Source organism: Petromyzon marinus, chromosome 33 (genome assembly GCF_048934315.1).
Source record: "Petromyzon marinus isolate PM22_M1 ecotype Great Lakes invasive population chromosome 33, UKy_Petmar_22M1.pri1.0, whole genome shotgun sequence".
Lineage (NCBI taxonomy): Eukaryota > Metazoa > Chordata > Hyperoartia > Petromyzontiformes > Petromyzontidae > Petromyzon > Petromyzon marinus.
In genome coordinates, this window is record NC_133699.1 from 1,843,172 (window position 1) to 1,863,597 (window position 20,426).

The 20,426-nt window shown below is 40.3% G+C and overlaps 1 protein-coding gene across 5 annotated transcripts in view; it reads left to right on the forward strand.

Moving 5' to 3' along the window:
• LOC116948288 (neuroblast differentiation-associated protein AHNAK-like) overlaps positions 1 to 20,191 on the forward strand; it is a 70,742-nt gene extending 50,551 nt beyond the window's left edge. For all 5 annotated transcript variants that reach the window (XM_076071433.1, XM_076071436.1, XM_076071432.1 and 2 more), the window contains one exon: positions 92 to 20,191. In XM_076071433.1, the coding sequence (XP_075927548.1) occupies positions 92 to 18,243 (18,152 nt within the window). In that variant the 3' untranslated portion in view covers positions 18,244 to 20,191. The remainder of the gene's footprint in view (positions 1 to 91) is intronic.
• Positions 20,192 to 20,426: the final 235 nt, after the last annotated feature.

The following is a 20,426-nucleotide window of genomic DNA, read 5'->3' on the forward strand; positions in this document are numbered from 1 at the left end:
TTTGTTAATTCGTGCAACTCAAAAAGGAAACTTGAACATGCAGCAGTTCATGTAACGTGTCCAAACTAAACACGCCGTTATCACTTCACAGATCCGAAAATACACGGACAAGATGGAGACTTCAGCATCAATCTTCCTAAAGGAGGAGGCATTGATGTATCTGCACCAACACTGGACTTTGATGCAAATGGACTGAAAATGCACAGAGATGTCAAGGCACCAAATGTGCAAATGAAGGGAACAGAAGGCAGCATCAAGGGTCCAACAATTACGATGCCACACATAACAGGACCTGATGCATCTGCTAAAGGTTTAGATGTCAAGCTGCCAAAGGTAAAAGGTAGTATTGATGTGTCTGGATGTAAACAGGAAGGAAATATTCAATTTCCTACCATTGATGCAGGTTTGAAAGGGGCTGATGTCAACATTGAAGGTTCTGATGGAAGATTTCAAATGCCAAAATTCAAGCTACCAAAGTTTGGCATTTCTGGTCCTCAAATTCATGGATCAGATGCGAATTTGGATATTGATATCCCTAAAGGTGATGTTAATATTTCAGCTCCTAAAATGGACATGAATGTTAAAGGCCCAAACTTGCAAGGGGATATTTCTGTACCTGATGTAGACGTGGAGGGACCAGATTGGAATATCAAAGGCCCAACAATAAACATGCCAAATATTTCAGGGCCCAAAATATCTGGATCAGATGTTAATCTCGAATTTAAGAAACCAAGCGGGAAAGGAGCATTGGGTGTATCTGGACCAAAATTTAAAGATAATGTTAAAGTGCCAGGTGTCGATTTAGATGTTGAAGCACCTGATGTAAATCTTCAGGGTCCAGAAGGTAAATTCAAATTGCCCAAAGTAACAATGCCATCATTTGGTTTTTCAGGTCCTAATGTCCATGGATCTGATGTAGATGTCAGTCTTCCTAAAGGTGGCCTGAATGTATCTGTTCCTAAAGTCAACGTTGATGTTAAAGGCCCAAAAGTGCAAGGAGACATGTCTGTTCCTGATGTGGACATTGAGGGACCAGATTGGAAAATTAAAGGTCCCAACATAAAAATGCCACATATTTCAGGACCCAAAATATCGGCTCCGGACCTTAACTTGGACGTTAAAATGCCAAAGTTTAAAGGAGGGGTTGATGTGTCAGGACCGAAAGTAGAAGGTGATGTGAAAGTTCCAGATGTTGATTTGGATGTTGAAGCGCCTGATGTAGATCTCCAGGGACCAGATGGTAAATTTAAATTTCCTAAAATGAAAATGCCAAAGTTTGGTTTCTCAGGCCCAAAACTTCATGGACCTGATGTAGATTTTGATGTCAATCTTCCCAAAGGTGATGTCAACGTTTCTGCTCCTAAAGTGGACATTGATGTTAAGGGCCCAAAATTGCAGGGAGATATCAAAGGGCCAAAACTGGAAGGAGATATGTCTCTACCTGATGTAGACATGCAAGGACCAGATTGGAAAATTAAAGGGCCCAACATAAAAATGCCACATATTTCAGGACCCAAAATATCGGCTCCGGACCTTAACTTGGATGTTAAAATGCCAAAGTTTAAAGGAGGGGTTGAAGTGTCAGGACCGAAAGTAGAAGGTGATGTGAAAGTTCCAGATGTTGATTTGGATGTTGAAGCGCCTGATGTAGATCTCCAGGGACCAGATGGTAAATTTAAATTTCCGAAAATGAAAATGCCAAAGTTTGGTTTCTCAGGCCCAAAACTTCATGGACCTGATGTAGATTTTGATGTCAATCTTCCCAAAGGTGATGTCAACGTTTCTGCTCCTAAAGTGGACATTGATGTTAAGGGCCCAAAATTGCAGGGAGATATCAAAGGGCCAAAACTGGAAGGAGATATGTCTCTACCTGATGTAGACATGCAAGGACCAGATTGGAAAATTAAAGGGCCCAACATAAAAATGCCACATATTTCAGGACCCAAAATATCGGCTCCGGACCTTAACTTGGATGTTAAAATGCCAAAGTTTAAAGGAGGGGTTGAAGTGTCAGGACCGAAAGTAGAAGGTGATGTGAAAGTTCCAGATGTTGATTTGGATGTTGAAGCGCCTGATGTAGATCTCCAGGGACCAGATGGTAAATTTAAATTTCCGAAAATGAAAATGCCAAAGTTTGGTTTCTCAGGCCCAAAACTTCATGGACCTGATGTAGATTTTGATGTCAATCTTCCCAAAGGTGATGTTAATGTTTCTGCTCCTAAAGTGGACATTGATGTTAAGGGCCCAAAATTGCAGGGAGATATCAAAGGGCCAAAACTGGAAGGAGATATGTCTCTACCTGATGTAGACATGCAAGGACCAGATTGGAAAATTAAAGGGCCCAACATAAAAATGCCACATATTTCGGGACCTAAAATATCGGCTCCGGACCTGAACTTGGACGTTAAAATGCCAAAGTTTAAAGGAGGGGTTGATGTGTCAGGTCCGAAAGTAGAAGGTGATGTGAAAGTTCCAGATGTTGATTTGGATGTTGAAGCGCCTGATGTAGATCTCCAGGGACCAGATGGTAAATTTAAATTTCCTAAAATGAAAATGCCAAAGTTTGGTTTCTCAGGACCTAAGCTTCATGGACCTGATGTAGATTTTGATGTCAATCTTCCCAAAGGTGATGTTAACGTTTCTGCTCCTAAAGTGGACATTGATGTTAAGGGCCCAAAATTGCAGGGAGATATCAAAGGGCCAAAACTGGAAGGAGATATGTCTCTACCTGATGTAGACATGCAAGGACCAGATTGGAAAATTAAAGGGCCCAACATAAAAATGCCACATATTTCAGGACCCAAAATATCGGCTCCAGACCTTAACTTGGATGTTAAAATGCCAAAGTTTAAAGGAGGGGTTGAAGTGTCAGGACCGAAAGTAGAAGGTGATGTGAAAGTTCCAGATGTTGATTTGGATGTTGAAGCGCCTGATGTAGATCTCCAGGGACCAGATGGTAAATTTAAATTTCCGAAAATGAAAATGCCAAAGTTTGGTTTCTCAGGCCCAAAACTTCATGGACCTGATGTAGATTTTGATGTCAATCTTCCCAAAGGTGATGTTAATGTTTCTGCTCCTAAAGTGGACATTGATGTTAAGGGCCCAAAATTGCAGGGAGATATCAAAGGGCCAAAACTGGAAGGAGATATGTCTCTACCTGATGTGGACATGCAAGGACCAGATTGGAAAATTAAAGGGCCCAACATAAAAGTGCCACATATTTCGGGACCTAAAATATCGGCTCCGGACCTGAACTTGGATGTTAAAATGCCAAAGTTTAAAGGAGGGGTTGATGTATCAGGACCGAAAGTAGAAGGTGATGTGAAAGTTCCAGATGTTGATTTGGATGTTGAAGCGCCTGATGTAGATCTCCAGGGACCAGATGGTAAATTTAAATTTCCTAAAATGAAAATGCCAAAGTTTGGTTTCTCAGGACCTAAGCTTCATGGACCTGATGTAGATTTTGATGTCAATCTTCCCAAAGGTGATGTTAACGTTTCTGCTCCTAAAGTGGACATTGATGTTAAGGGCCCAAAATTGCAGGGAGATATCAAAGGGCCAAAACTGGAAGGAGATATGTCTCTACCTGATGTAGACATGCAAGGACCAGATTGGAAAATTAAAGGGCCCAACATAAAAATGCCACATATTTCTGGACCTAAAATATCGGCTCCGGACCTGAACTTGGACGTTAAAATGCCAAAGTTTAAAGGAGGGGTTGATGTGTCAGGACCGAAAGTAGAAGGTGATGTGAAAGTTCCAGATGTTGATTTGGATGTTGAAGCGCCTGATGTAGATCTCCAGGGACCAGATGGTAAATTTAAATTTCCTAAAATGAAAATGCCAAAGTTTGGTTTCTCAGGCCCAAAACTTCATGGACCTGATGTAGATTTTGATGTCAATCTTCCCAAAGGTGATGTTAATGTTTCTGCTCCTAAAGTGGACATTGATGTTAAGGGCCCAAAATTGCAGGGAGATATCAAAGGGCCAAAACTGGAAGGAGATATGTCTCTACCTGATGTAGACATGCAAGGACCAGATTGGAAAATTAAAGGGCCCAACATAAAAATGCCACATATTTCGGGACCTAAAATATCGGCTCCGGACCTGAACTTGGACGTTAAAATGCCAAAGTTTAAAGGAGGGGTTGATGTGTCAGGACCGAAAGTAGAAGGTGATGTGAAAGTTCCAGATGTTGATGTGGATGTTGAAGCGCCTGATGTAGATCTCCAGGGACCAGATGGTAAATTTAAATTTCCTAAAATGAAAATGCCAAAGTTTGGTTTCTCAGGCCCAAAACTTCATGGACCTGATGTAGATTTTGATGTCAATCTTCCCAAAGGTGATGTTAATGTTTCTGCTCCTAAAGTGGACATTGATGTTAAGGGCCCAAAATTGCAGGGAGATATCAAAGGGCCAAAACTGGAAGGAGATATGTCTCTACCTGATGTAGACATGCAAGGACCAGATTGGAAAATTAAAGGGCCCAACATAAAAATGCCACATATTTCTGGACCTAAAATATCGGCTCCGGACCTGAACTTGGACGTTAAAATGCCAAAGTTTAAAGGAGGGGTTGATGTGTCAGGACCGAAAGTAGAAGGTGATGTGAAAGTTCCAGATGTTGATTTGGATGTTGAAGCGCCTGATGTAGATCTCCAGGGACCAGATGGTAAATTTAAATTTCCTAAAATGAAAATGCCAAAGTTTGGTTTCTCAGGCCCAAAACTTCATGGACCTGATGTAGATTTTGATGTCAATCTTCCCAAAGGTGATGTTAATGTTTCTGCTCCTAAAGTGGACATTGATGTTAAGGGCCCAAAATTGCAGGGAGATATCAAAGGACCAAAACTGGAAGGAGATATGTCTCTACCTGATGTAGACATGCAAGGACCAGATTGGAAAATTAAAGGGCCCAACATAAAAATGCCACATATTTCGGGACCTAAGATATCGGCTCCGGACCTGAACTTGGACGTTAAAATGCCAAAGTTTAAAGGAGGGGTTGATGTGTCAGGACCGAAAGTAGAAGGTGATGTGAAAGTTCCAGATGTTGATTTGGATGTTGAAGCGCCTGATGTAGATCTCCAGGGACCAGATGGTAAATTTAAATTTCCTAAAATGAAAATGCCAAAGTTTGGTTTCTCAGGCCCAAAACTTCATGGACCTGATGTAGATTTTGATGTCAATCTTCCCAAAGGTGATGTTAATGTTTCTGCTCCTAAAGTGGACATTGATGTTAAGGGCCCAAAATTGCAGGGAGATATCAAAGGGCCAAAACTGGAAGGAGATATGTCTCTACCTGATGTAGACATGCAAGGACCAGATTGGAAAATAAAAGGGCCCAACATAAAAATGCCACATATTTCAGGACCCAAAATATCGGCTCCGGACCTTAACTTGGATGTTAAAATGCCAAAGTTTAAAGGAGGGGTTGAAGTGTCAGGACCGAAAGTAGAAGGCGATGTGAAAGTTCCAGATGTTGATTTGGATGTTGAAACGCCTGATGTAGATCTCCAGGGACCAGATGGTAAATTTAAATTTCCGAAAATGAAAATGCCAAAGTTTGGTTTCTCAGGCCCAAAACTTCATGGACCTGATGTAGATTTTGATGTCAATCTTCCCAAAGGTGATGTTAATGTTTCTGCTCCTAAAGTGGACATTGATGTTAAGGGCCCAAAATTGCAGGGAGATATCAAAGGGCCAAAACTGGAAGGAGATATGTCTCTACCTGATGTAGACATGCAAGGACCAGATTGGAAAATTAAAGGGCCCAACATAAAAATGCCACATATTTCGGGACCTAAAATATCGGCTCCGGACCTGAACTTGGACGTTAAAATGCCAAAGTTTAAAGGAGGGGTTGATGTGTCAGGACCGAAAGTAGAAGGTGATGTGAAAGTTCCAGATGTTGATTTGGATGTTGAAGCGCCTGATGTAGATCTCCAGGGACCAGATGGTAAATTTAAATTTCCTAAAATGAAAATGCCAAAGTTTGGTTTCTCAGGCCCAAAACTTCATGGACCTGATGTAGATTTTGATGTCAATCTTCCCAAAGGTGATGTTAATGTTTCTGCTCCTAAAGTGGACATTGATGTTAAGGGCCCAAAATTGCAGGGAGATATCAAAGGGCCAAAACTGGAAGGAGATATGTCTCTACCTGATGTAGACATGCAAGGACCAGATTGGAAATTTAAAGGGCCCAACATTAAAATGCCACATATTTCGGGACCTAAAATATCGGCTCCGGACCTTAACTTGGACGTTAAAATGCCAAAGATTAAAGGAGGGGTTGATGTCTCAGGACCGAAAGTAGAAGGTGATGTGAAAGTTCCAGATGTTGATTTGGATGTTGAAGCACCTGATGTAGATCTCCAAGGACCAGATGGTAAATTTAAATTTCCTAAAATGAAAATGCCAAAGTTTGGTTTCTCAGGACCTAAGCTTCATGGACCTGATGTAGATTTTGATGTCAATCTTCCCAAAGGTGATGTTAACGTTTCTGCTCCTAAAGTGGACATTGATGTTAAGGGCCCAAAATTGCAGGGAGATATAAAAGGGCCAAAACTGGAAGGAGATATGTCTCTACCTGATGTAGACATGCAAGGACCAGATTGGAAAATTAAAGGGCCCAACATAAAAATGCCACATATTTCGGGACCTAAAATATCGGCTCCGGACCTGAACTTGGACGTTAAAATGCCAAAGTTTAAAGGAGGAGTTGATGTGTCAGGACCGAAAGTAGAAGGTGATGTGAAAGTTCCAGATGTTGATTTGGATGTTGAAGCACCTGATGTAGATCTCCAGGGACCAGATGGTAAATTCAAATTTCCTAAAATGAAAATGCCAAAGTTTGGTTTCTCAGGACCAAAACTTCATGGACCTGATGTAGATTTTGATGTCAATCTTCCCAAAGGTGATGTTAATGTTTCTGCTCCTAAAGTGGACATTGATGTTAAGGGCCCAAAATTGCAGGGAGATATCAAAGGGCCAAAACTGGAAGGAGATATGTCTCTACCTGATGTAGACATGCAAGGACCAGATTGGAAAATTAAAGGGCCCAACATAAAAATGCCACATATTTCGGGACCTAAAATATCGGCTCCGGACCTGAACTTGGACGTTAAAATGCCAAAGTTTAAAGGAGGGGTTGATGTGTCAGGACCGAAAGTAGAAGGTGATGTGAAAGTTCCAGATGTTGATTTGGATGTTGAAGCACCTGATGTAGATCTCCAAGGACCAGATGGTAAATTTAAATTTCCTAAAATGAAAATGCCAAAGTTTGGTTTCTCAGGCCCAAAACTTCATGGACCTGATGTAGATTTTGATGTCAATCTTCCCAAAGGTGATGTTAACGTTTCTGCTCCTAAAGTGGACATTGATGTTAAGGGCCCAAAATTGCAGGGAGATATCAAAGGGCCAAAACTGGAAGGAGATATGTCTCTACCTGATGTAGACATGCAAGGACCAGATTGGAAAATTAAAGGGCCCAACATAAAAATGCCACATATTTCGGGACCTAAAATATCGGCTCCGGACCTTAACTTGGACGTTAAAATGCCAAAGTTTAAAGGAGGGGTTGATGTATCAGGACCGAAAGTAGAGGGTGATGTGAAAGTTCCAGATGTTGATATGGATGTTGAAGCTCCTGATGTAGACCTCCACGGACCAGATGCTAAATTAAAATTTCCGAAAATGAAAATGCCAAAGTTTGGCTTTTCAGGACCTAAGCTTCACGGACCCGATGTAGATGTAGATCTTCCTAAAGGTGATATCGACATTTCTGTACCAAAAGTAGATGTTGATATCAAAGCTCCAAATCTTCATGGGGGTGTTGATGTGCCACATGTAGATATTCATGGTCCTGAAGGGAAAATTACAGGCCCAAAAGTGAGTGTGCCATCAATTGACGTGCAATTGCCAAAGGTATCTGGCCCAGATTTTGACCTAGATGTTAAGCTGCCTAAGGTAAAGGGTAGCATTGATATGACTGGTCCAAAATTAGAGGGTGACATTAAAGGACCCCAAGTTGATATTGATGCTAAAGCTCCAAATTTGAACATTGAGGGGTCTGATTCTAAATTTAAATTCCCCAAATTTAAAATGCCTAAGTTTGGTTTTTCATCCCCAAAATTCCATGGACCAGATGTGGATTTTGACGTAAGTCTTCCAAAAGGTGACATCGAAGTTAAAAGTCCAAAGGTAAAGGGTGGTATTGATGTATCTGGGCCAAAAGTAGAAGGGGAAATGAATGTCCCTGATGTTGATTTGAGTTTTAATTCACCTGATGTGGACATTGAGGGAAAGGATGCTAAATTTAAGCTCCCCAAAATGAAAATGCCTAGCTTTGGAATATCAGGACCTAAATTTCATGGACCAGATGTAGATTTGGATCTTAGTCTTCCAAAAGGTGACTTAGATGTTTCTGCACCAAAAGTAGACATTGATGTAAAAGGCCCCAAGTTTGAAGGAGACATTCATGCACCAGATATAGATGTTGAAGGTCCACATGGCAAACTAAAAATGCCGAAATTCAAGATCCCATCAATGTCAGGACCACATATTTCTGGTCCTGATTTTGGCCTGGATTTAAAGATGCCCAAGTTAAAAGGAGATGTTGATGCATCTTTGCCAAAAGTAGAGGGTGATGTTAAGGTTTCAGATGTTGATGTAAATATAAAAGGTCCCGATATGAATATAGAAGGAGCTGATGCTAAATTTAAACTGCCTAAAATGAAAATGCCTGACCTCAGTTTTTCAGGCCCCAAAATCCATGCACCAGATGTTGATATGGATCTCAGTCTTACAAAAGGTGAAGTTTCTTTCAAAGGGCCAAAGGGGCATGGTGATGTGTCTCTTCCAGACATAGACGTTGAGGGACCGGAGGGGAAAGTAAAGGGTCCAAAGATCAAGTTGCCTTCAATATCAGGACCAAATATATCTGCACCAGACCTCAATTTAGATTTGAAAATGCCAAAATTTAAGGGTGGAATTGATGTATCTGGACCAAAAGTAGAGGGTGATATCAATGTTCCAGATTTTGATGTGGACATTGAGGCACCTGATGTCAACATTGAAGGCCCAGAGGGGAAAATTAAATTGCCAAAAATGAAAAAGCCAAAGATTGGATTTGCAAGTCCTAATATAGATGTAGATCTAAATATCCCAAAAGCTGATGTTAGCATTGCTTCCCCTAAACTAGATACGGACATAAAAGGGCCAAAATTAGAAGCTGATCTATCTGGACCTGATGTAGATATTGATGGATCCGACTCAAAATTCAAATTGCCTAGATTTAAACTCCCAAAATTTGGATTTTCAGGTCCTAAAGTTCATGGTCCCACTGTAGATATTGATGCTAATATCCCAAAACCTGACGTTGATTTACCTTCTCCAAAAATAAAAGGAGAAGTTAAAGGACCACGTGCAGGAATTGATGTGAGTGCACCTGATGTTAATATTGAAGGGCCAGAAATGAAAATAAAAAAGCCTAAATTCAAAATGCCAAAGTTTGGATTTTCTGGACCTAAGATTCAGAGTCCTGATATAGATGCAAATGTTGATGTTAATCCACCAACAGCTGATGTTGATATATCTTCTCCAAAATTTAAAGGCGATATCAAGGGATCTGCTGGTGGACTGGATATTCAGACACCAGATGTCAACATTGAAGGTCCAGATGCTAAGCTGAAAATGCCCAAAATGAAAATGCCAAAGATTGGATTTTCAGGTCCTAAGCTTCACGGACCTGATGTAGACTTAGATCTCAGTCTCCCAAAGGGTGAAATTAGTGCATCTGCACCGAATTTAGAGATAGATGTTAAAGCACCAAAAATTCATGGTGACATGGATGTTCCAGGAGTGGATATTGAAGGACCAGAAGGGAAAATCAAAGGGCCAAAAATTTCCATGCCTTCAATTTCATTGCCCAAAATATCTGGCCCAGACCTTGATTTTGATGTGAAAATGCCAAAATTGAAAGGAGGAATTGATGTATCAGGACCAAAAATTGAAGGAGGTGTGAAAGTACCAAATGTGGATGTGAATGTTGATAGTCCTGACATTAATCTTGAGGGACCAGAGAGTAAACTCAAATTTCCAAAAATGCCCAAATTTGGGTTTTCAGGACCAAATATTCATGGGCCTGATGTAGATTTTGATATTGCTGCACCAAAATTAGATATTAATGTGAAAGGGCTAAAAATGGAAGGAGATGTAGATATACCTCATTTGGATATTGAAGGACCTGAAGGGAAAATAAAAGGCCCAAACATGAAACTACCTTCAATTTCGGGACCCAAAGTATCAGCTCCAGACCTTGACATGAACATAAAGATGCCAAAGTTTAAAGGAGGGGTTGATGTGTCAGGACCAAAATTAGAGGGAGATGTGCATGTGCCAGATGTTGATTTGGATGTGGAAGCACCTGATGTAGATCTCCATGGACCAGATGCTAAATTAAAATTTCCTAAAATGAAAATGCCAAAGTTCGGTTTCTCCGGACCAAAGCTTCATGGGCCTGATGTAGATTTTGACCTCAGTCTTCCAAAAGCTGACGTTGACATTGCTGGACCAAAAGTAGATCTTGATGTTAAAGGGCCAAAAATAGCAGGAGATATTGAAGCACCAAATATAAATATTGAGGGTTCAGGAGGAAAAATTAAAAGCCCCAAATTCAAAATGCCTTCATTTTCAGGGCCAAAAATATCAGGTCCAGACCTTAACGTAGACATAAAATCACCAAAGTTAAAGGGTGGAGTTGATATGTCAGGACCAAAGGTTGAAGGTGACATCAATATTCCCAATCTTGATTTGGATGTTGAAGCGCCTGATGTAGATCTCCATGGACCAGATGCTAAATTCAAATTTCCTAAAATGAAAATGCCAAAGTTCGGATTCTCAGGACCTAAGCTCCATGGACCTGATGTCGACTTGGATCTTAGTCTTCCGAAAGCTGACTTTGATATTGCTGCACCAAAAGTGGACATTGATGTTAAAGGACCCAAGTTGCAAGGAGATATGTCTCTACCTGATGTAGACATTGATGGACCAGAAGGAAAAATTAAAGGTCCAACAATCAAAATGCCAGATATTACAGGCCCCCAAATCTCTGCTCCAGACCTTAACTTGGACATAAAGATGCCAAAGTTTAAAGGAGGGGTTGATGTGTCAGGACCAAAACTAGAGGGAGATGTGCATGTGCCAGATGTTGATTTGGATGTGGAAGCACCTGATTTAGATCTCCATGGACCAGATGCTAAATTTAAATTTCCTAAAATGAAAATGCCAAAGTTTGGATTCTCAGGACCTAAGCTGCATGGGCCTGATGTAGATTTAGACCTCAGTCTACCAAAAGGTGACATTGATATTGCTGCACCTAAAGTAGATGTTGATGTTAAAGGGCCCAAAATAGAGGGAGATATTGAAGCACCACATATAAATGTTGAAGGTTCAGGGGGAAAAATAAAAAGCCCCAAATTCAAAATGCCCTCATTTTCAGGGCCTAAAATATCAGGTCCAGACCTAAATTTAGATGTAAAAATGCCAAAGTTAAAGGGTGGAGTTGATGTATCTGGACCAAAGGTTGAAGGGGACATCAATGTTCCTGACGTTGATTTGGATGTTGAAGTGCCTGATGTAGATCTCCATGGGCCAGATGCTAAATTTAAATTTCCTAAAATGAAAATGCCAAAGTTTGGTTTCTCAGGACCAAAGCTTCACGGCCCTGATCTAGATTTAGATGTCAATCTTCCCAAAGGTGATCTGAATGTTTCCGCTCCTAAGGTGGACATCGATGTTAAAGGCCCAAAATTGCAAGGAGATGCATCTCTTCCTGATGTGGACATTGAAGGACCAGATTGGAAAATTAAAGGTCCCAACATAAAAATGCCACATATTTCAGGACCCAAAATATCAGCTCCAGACCTTAACTTGGATGTCAAGATGCCAAAGTTTAAAGGAGGGGTTGATGTGTCAGGCCCAAAACTAGAGGGAGATGTGCATTTGCCAGATGTTGATTTTGATGCTGAAGCTCCTGATGTAGATCTTCATGGGCCAGATGCTAAATTTAAAATGCCTAAAATGAAAATGCCAAAGTTTGGTTTCTCAGGACCAAAGCTTCATGGACCTGATCTAGATTTAGATGTCAATCTTCCCAAAGGTGATCTTAATGTTTCTGCTCCTAAGATGGACATTGATGTTAAAGGCCCAAAATTGCAAGGAGATGCATCTCCTCCTGATGTAGACATTGAAGGACCAGATTGGAAAATTAAAGGTCCCAACATAAAAATGCCACATATTTCAGGACCCAAAATATCAGCTCCAGACCTTAACTTAGATGTAAAGATGCCAAAGTTTAAAGGAGGGGTTGATGTGTCAGGCCCAAAACTAGAGGGAGATGTGCATGTGCCAGATGTTGATTTTGATGCTGAAGCTCCTGATGTAGATCTTCATGGGCCAGATGCTAAATTTAAATTTCCTAAAATGAAAATGCCAAAGTTTGGTTTCTCAGGACCAAAGCTTCACGGACCTGATCTAGATGTAGATGTCAATCTTCCCAAAGGTGATCTTAATGTGTCTGCTCCTAAGATGGACATTGATGTTAAAGGCCCAAAATTGCAAGGAGATGCATCTCCTCCTGATGTAGACATTGAAGGACCAGATTGGAAAATTAAAGGTCCCAACATAAAAATGCCACATATTTCAGGACCCAAAATATCAGCTCCAGACCTTAACTTAGATGTAAAGATGCCAAAGTTTAAAGGAGGGGTTGATGTGTCAGGCCCAAAACTAGAGGGAGATGTGCATGTGCCAGATGTTGATTTTGATGCTGAAGCTCCTGATGTAGATCTTCATGGGCCAGATGCTAAATTTAAATTTCCTAAAATGAAAATGCCAAAGTTTGGTTTCTCAGGACCAAAGCTTCACGGACCTGATCTAGATTTAGATGTCAATCTTCCCAAAGGTGATCTTAATGTTTCTGCTCCTAAGGTGGACATCGATGTTAAAGGCCCAAAATTGCAAGGAGATGTAAAAGGCCCAAAACTGGAAGGAGATATGTCTCTACCTGATGTAGACATGCATGGACCAGACTGGAATATTAAAGGCCCAAAAATTAAAATGCCACATATTTCAGGACCCAAAATATCAGCTCCAGACCTGAACATGGACATAAAGATGCCGAAGATTAAAGGAGGGGTTGATGTATCAGGACCCAAACTCGAGGGAGATGTGCATGTGCCAGATGTTGATTTGGATGTTGAAGTGCCCGATGTAGATCTTCATGGGCCAGATGCTAAATTTAAATTTCCTAAAATGAAAATGCCAAAGTTTGGTTTCTCAGGACCAAAGCTTCATGGACCTGATCTAGATTTAGATGTCAATCTTCCCAAAGGTGATCTTAATGTTTCCGCTCCTAAGGTGGACATCGATGTTAAAGGCCCAAAATTGCAAGGAGATGTAAAAGGCCCAAAACTGGAAGGAGATATGTCTCTACCTGATGTAGACATGCAAGGACCAGACTGGAATATTAAAGGCCCAAAAATTAAAATGCCACATATTTCAGGACCCAAAATATCAGCTCCAGACCTGAACATGGACATAAAGATGCCGAAGATTAAAGGAGGGGTTGATGTATCAGGACCCAAACTCGAGGGAGATGTGCATGTGCCAGATGTTGATTTGGATGTTGAAGTGCCCGATGTAGATCTTCATGGACCAGATGCTAAATTTAAAATGCCTAAAATGAAAATGCCAAAGTTTGGTTTCTCAGGACCAAAGGTTCACGGACCTGATTTAGATTTAGATGTCAATCTTCCCAAAGGTGACCTCAATGTTTCTGTTCCTAAAGTGGACATTGATGTTAAAGGCCCAAAATTGCAGGGAGATGCATCTCTTCCTGATGTAGACATGGAAGGTCCAGCCTGGAAAATTAAAGGTCCCAACATAAAAATGCCACATATTTCAGGACCCAAAATATCGGCTCCAGACCTTAACTTAGACGTAAAGATGCCAAAGTTTAAAGGAGGGGTTGATGTGTCAGGCCCAAAACTAGAGGGAGATGTGCATGTGCCAGATGTTGATTTGGCTGTTGAAGCGCCTGATGTAGATCTCCATGGACCAGATGCTAAATTTAAATTTCCTAAAATGAAAATGCCAAAGTTTGGATTCTCAGGACCTAAGGTTCATGGGCCTGATGTAGATTTTGACCTCAGTCTCCCTAAAGGGGACATTGATATTGATTCACCTAAGATAGATATTGATCTCAAAGGGCCAAAATTAGGAGACTTTGATGCGCCACATGTGGATATAGAAGGACCTGAAGGGAAAATCAAAGGCCCTAAGATAAAACTACCTTCAATTTCTGGAGGAGTAGATGTATCTGAGCCAAAATTGCAGGGTGATGTTGATATTAATGCTCCTTCAGTCGATGTTGAAGGTCCTGAAGGCCACCTTAAAATGCCCAAAGTAAAATTACCAAAGTTTGAGGTAAATCTTCCAAAAATTAAAGGCCCAGATATAAACCTTGATGTAGGTTCTCCAAAAGCTGACATTGATATATCTGGACCAAAAATTAAAGGTGACATGAAAGCTCCTGACATCAATATTGATGCACCAGATATATCATTAAAAGGACTGGATGTGAAAGCTAAAGGTTCTAAGTTCAAACTTCCAAAGTTTGGTCTCACTGGTAAAAAACCTTCCTTAACTGATATTGACATGGATCTAAAATCTCCTGATTTTGATGCAGATGTAAGTCTCCCAGAAATGAATGTGTCTGGCACAGCAGGGGGACATTTTGATGCAGAGTCCCCAAATTTATCAGCTGAAGGGCCTGATTTTAAGTTAAAAAAATCTAAGTTCAAGATGCCAAAAGTTGGATTTTCTGGCCCCAAAGTCAAAGGATCAACCTTAGATGTAGATATGAGCTTGCCAAAAGGGGATGTTGACATTGCATTTCCAACAATTGAAGGAGACATTAAAATCCCAAAAGCTGATTTATCTTGTCCAAAAATTAAAGGGGAATTTGAAGGTCCAGATATTGCAGTGGACACCTCGTTATCAGACGTTAATGTTGAAGGTCCTGATTATAAATTGAAAAAGCCCAAGTTTAAAATGCCGAAGTTTGGATTTTCAGGCCCCAAAGTTCAAGGCCCAGACATCGACGTTGATCTTAGTCCTCCAAAAGTTGATCTCAATGCACCCAAATTAGACATTGATCTTCGAGGGCCAGAATTTGAAGGGGATATTTCAGGACTCAATGTAGACATAGAGGGCCCAGAAGGAAAAGTTAAGGGTCCAAAGTTAAAGAAGCCTACCTTGGGATTCTCAGGACCAAAAATATCTGGCCCTAACCTTGACATGGATGTCAAAATGCCAAAGATAGAAGGAGGTGTTAATGTGTCAGGACCAGCATTAGGTGACATTAATGTTCCCGGTGTTGATTTGGATGTTGGTGCTGCTAATATTGATGGGGAAGGACTGGATGCTAAGTTTAAACTTCCTACTGTTAAACTTCCCAAATTTGGGTTTTCAGGGCCCAAATTGGATGCTCCAGATGTAGACATTAGTCTTCCAAAAGGTGAGATTGATGCATCTCTACCTAAAGTAGATGTTGAATTTAAAGGGTCAGGCTTTCATGGGGACATTGCAGGTCCACATATGGATATTGGGGGACCAGAAGGAAAAATCAAAGGTCCCAAGATATCTGGACCAGATGTTGATTTGAGTCTAAAAATGCCAAAGATGAAGGGGGGCATGGACATATCTGTACCTAAAATAGAAGGTGACATTAAGGCTCCTAATATGGACATTGATATCAATGCACCTGACATGAACATTCAAGGCACAGATTCCAAATTCCATCTACCCAAAATGAAAATGCCCAAGTTTGGCTTTTCAGGACCTCAAATACATGGACCAGATGTAGGTGTTGACCTAAACTTACCAGAAGGTGGCATGGATGTTTCTGCACCATCGTTAGACCTTAATGTTAAAGGAGCAAAAGTTAAAGGTGACATTGATGCACCCAGTGTAGACATTGAGGGACTGGAAGGAAAAATAAAAGGTCCTAAAGTTAAAATGCCTACAATAGATATATCAGGACCCAAGATCTCTGGACCAGATATTGATATGGGTCTTAAAATGCCAAAGATAAAGGGGGGTATGGACATATCTGGACCAAAAGTAGAAGGTGATCTTAAGTCTCCAAATATGGGTATTGATGTCCATGCACCTGACATAAGCATTGAAGGACCAGATTCAAAATTCCATCTACCCAAAATGAAAATGCCCAAGTTTGGCTTCTCAGGTCCAAAATTAGAAGGACCAGATGTGGATGTTAACATTCCAAAAACTGACATTGATATTTCCTCACCAAAACTGGATGTTGATATTAAAGGGCCAAAACTAGAAGGGGATGTTTCCATACCTGGTGTTGATATTGAAGGACCAGATGCATCATTTAAAATGCCCAAAATTAAAAAGCCTAAATTTGGTTTTTCAGGTCCTAAAGTTCATGGTCCAAATGTAGATATGGACCTCAGTCTTCCAAAAGGCGACATAGACATTGACGTTAAAGGTCCAAAAGTGAAGGGTGATGTTGGTGCACCGCATTTGGATATAGAAGGCCCTGGAGGAAAAATCAAAGGCCCAAAGTTTCAAATGCCATCGTTCAATCTTTCAGGACCAAATATATCAGGCCCAGATCTTGATGTGGATGTTAAATTGCCAAAGGCGAAAGGTGGTGCCGATGTGCCTGGTCTGGAAATAAAAGGAGATGTCAGAGCACCAGACATAGGTGTGAATGCCCATTTGCCAGATTTAACTATTGAAGGACCTGAAGTTAAATCCAAAAAGTCAAAATTTAAAATGCCAAAACTTGGGTTTTCAGGCTCCAAAGTTCAGGGCCCAACTGTGGATTTAGACTTCAGCCCTCCAAAAGGAGAATTTGACATATCTATACCAGGAGCAGATTATGATGTTAAAAGTCCAAAACTTCATGGGGATACACCCAAAGTGAACATTGAAGGAGGAGGAGGAAAATTCAAAGGTCCAAAAGTAAGCATGCCTTCTGTAGCAATTTCAGGGCCCAAAATATCTGGTGAAAACCTTGATGTAAATCTTAAGATGCCAAAAGTTAAGGGAGGTGTTGATATATCCGGTTCAAATATTGAAGGTGACTGGAATACAGGAACAAATATTAAATTTGATGCAAATGCCCCTGATGTTGATATTGAAGGTCCTGAAGGGAAGTTGAAAATGCCAAAAATTAAAATACCAAAGTTTGAAATAAACCTTCCACAAGTGAAACAACCAGAAGCAGGGGTAGGAGTTGGCTCACATGATATAGATGTATCTGGTCAAGTGAAAGGAGAAATGAAAACCCCAGAAGGTGGAATACATTTACATGGGCCTGATGTGAATATTGAAGGGCCAGATGCGAAGCTTAAAATGCCAAGAATTAAAATTCCCAAATTTGATGTTAATCTACCCAAAGTAAAAGGTCCTGAAGTTGATGTTGACCTCCAAAGTTCGGACTTTTCTGGACCATCATTTAAAGGTGATGTGGATATGCCAGATGTAAATGTCAGTGTGGATTCCCCAGATGTTAGCATTGAGGGTGCAGAAGGAAAGGTGAAAAAGGGCAAAATGAAAATGCCTAAGTTTGGATTTCATGGAAAAACAAGCAAGCCAAAATCAGATGTAGATCTTGACTTGCCAGAAGCTAAAGGAGAAGTAGAATTTTCATCCTCCAGAGTAAAATTCAAAGGACCTAAAGTGAAGGGTGGAGGTGACGCGTCATTGAGTAGTTTTGATGATGCACATTTATCGGTAAAATCGCCCACTTCAAAAAGTCCAGGTATAGGGATTTCCTCTAAGGGTTCATATACCATCGGTGGATATGCATCTGGTGGTGCCGAGTGTGACCCTACACTACTAGGCGTACATTCCGGTAGCTCAGACCTCGCCGCAAGATCGAGCAATGGCCAAGATGATGCCGAAGGGAAAGGCAAAGGTAAAATAAAACTGCCAGGATTTTCGTTTGGAACTAAGAAAAAGGGCTCCGCAAACATCTCTGGAAGCAGTGAATTTGACGGATCGGCAGAGGGCGGTTCCTTCCATTTTGGCGCACCGGAAGTCCGAATATCCTCGTCAAACTCCGAGCACGACTCAGATTCGGGTGCGGCAGGTTCAGCAAAGCTGCACCTTCCAAAGATTGGCTTCAAGAAGCCAAAGGAATGAGCAGTGATTCCCCTGAAAATGTAGTCACAGCATAGGGTTACTTGTCCTCATCTGGTCCTGGTTTGTCTGCATTTGGAGAAACCGATAACCTAGTGAATCACTTTGTACATACAGAAAAATCTATAAGTATCGGCATACCTGTTAAGTTATCGTAGTTATTTTTTCCTCTTAAACACCAATTCACGTACTCACAAATCTATAAATAAAATGTCATTGTATTGTCCAAGCTATGAATTTGTTTTGTAATTGAATAATAAAAAATACTGCTAGGGTGATTAGTTCCAAGAATAAAATGTGGGAGCCTCAGTTATCCGAAAACAAAACCCCTGTACAAATGGTCCACTTATTATTGGCTGTAGTTGGTAATGTCGTGTAGTTTTTAGAAAAGTAAGTTTGTACATTTATTACATGCTAAGATTCTTCGTGGATGATTCGTATTCGACTTGCTACATTTTATTATTCGCAAAACACATTAACATCACCTACTCGTACCATATATTGTAATAATGTTGTCTTAACCAATTTCTGCTACGAATAACTTTTAATACAGCTGTTTTGCAGGTGTGTTTTGGCAGTTCTGTTGGATGAAAATAAAAACCCTTTATAAAGCAGCTTTCAACTTGGGTCTCAGCAGATGCTAAATAAAATGTATTTTAACGCAAAGGGTTATTTTTTTACAAGGCCTTGACTACTGTTTCCCTCAATCCCAAGGGTATCTGCTTTTTTAGTTCTGCCTTTTAAGAGACGAATGAGAACTCTCCACCTGTTGCAACATTACTCCCATGCAAAGCAGGCGGGGAAAGCAAGGGTGTATATAACATGTGAAACGTTGAGTGGATCCACCCGATAATACGAGGACTTTTTCAATGTAGTGGGTCACGCTGATGATAGATTTGCCAAGTGCTTATTCCAAAAATGTCTTCATACTGTGATCTTCATTTTTTAAAGCAACATTGTGTTTTTTCCTGGAAAAACCTACATTGGCATACATTCTTAGCTTGAGAATAATAAATATCGGTCCAAACAAATCCTTGCAATTTAAGGCTGTACACTTCACGATGTTAAGAGATTAGTTTGTTGGTGTCCATGGATGTTGTGAAGGTGTCTGTAGACAGGATACGTCTATTCTTGGTCCTTTCGGTAAAGTCACGTTGATAGAAAACTAAAAGTCAAAATTAAAAACCCACGACGTTTCGATCGCAACACAAGCGGTCTTCTTCACAACACAAGCGGTCTTCTTCACAACACAAGCGGTCTTCTCTTGCGATCGAAACGTCGTGGGGTTTTTTTTGCTTTTAATTTACATTTTTAGTTTTCTATCACGTGACTTTACCGAAAGAACCAAGAATATGAATTTCTGCAGTCACGAAAGTTTTAAGTCTAAGGATAAGTCGAGTGGCACGTTTTATCGGTTTTTATTTCTAAATGTGATCGACAGAACAATGTTTTTTTTCACTTTTAATATCGATTAAAAAAAATGCTTATTACGTAAGCTCTTCACTGTTTGTGTAATGGGGATGCTTATTTGTTATTATTTTTTTGTTTATATATATTTGCACTTTGTTTATTAAATTACTGCTTCTTGAGCTGCTTCGATGGTTGGACGTATATTTTTTTAAAGTTCTTTCATATTCGCTTCATGGAACATTTTTAGTAACCAAATCACAATATAAGACATTGGGGTGTATGGTGTTTTGTAATAGAAACAAGTACTTTGCCTTGTTATATTTTTCTTAACTGAATAATGTAGTTTTAATCGACTTTTTAAATGTGACGTCCAATATTCCACCCATTTAAAGCAGTTTCAGTCGGTAAGGGGGTGTCTTTTATGAATGTCCAACGTGGCCTTAATGCTGGTATTCAATGGTGGCTCTGTAATTAATTTTCTGTAAATATTCCTGCATCACTCATGTATTGGGGTCTTTACCATTAAAGAGAAGCATAATTACATTGCTGTAGCGTCTGTTTGTTGACACTTGTTCACACATCTCGCGATAGTTTAATTGAGAAATCCCTTTTATAGTTTATGGGCCAGAGCAGACATTGCTACAACCTATATATTTTTTTGACCAAAAAAAACACTTATTGGTACCACCTGAGGTGGCAAAGTCTAGTAATGATTTTTGTAATCCTCCATTTGTCTGGGACATATTCTGATATGATAACCTTTGCGGAGTGGCAGC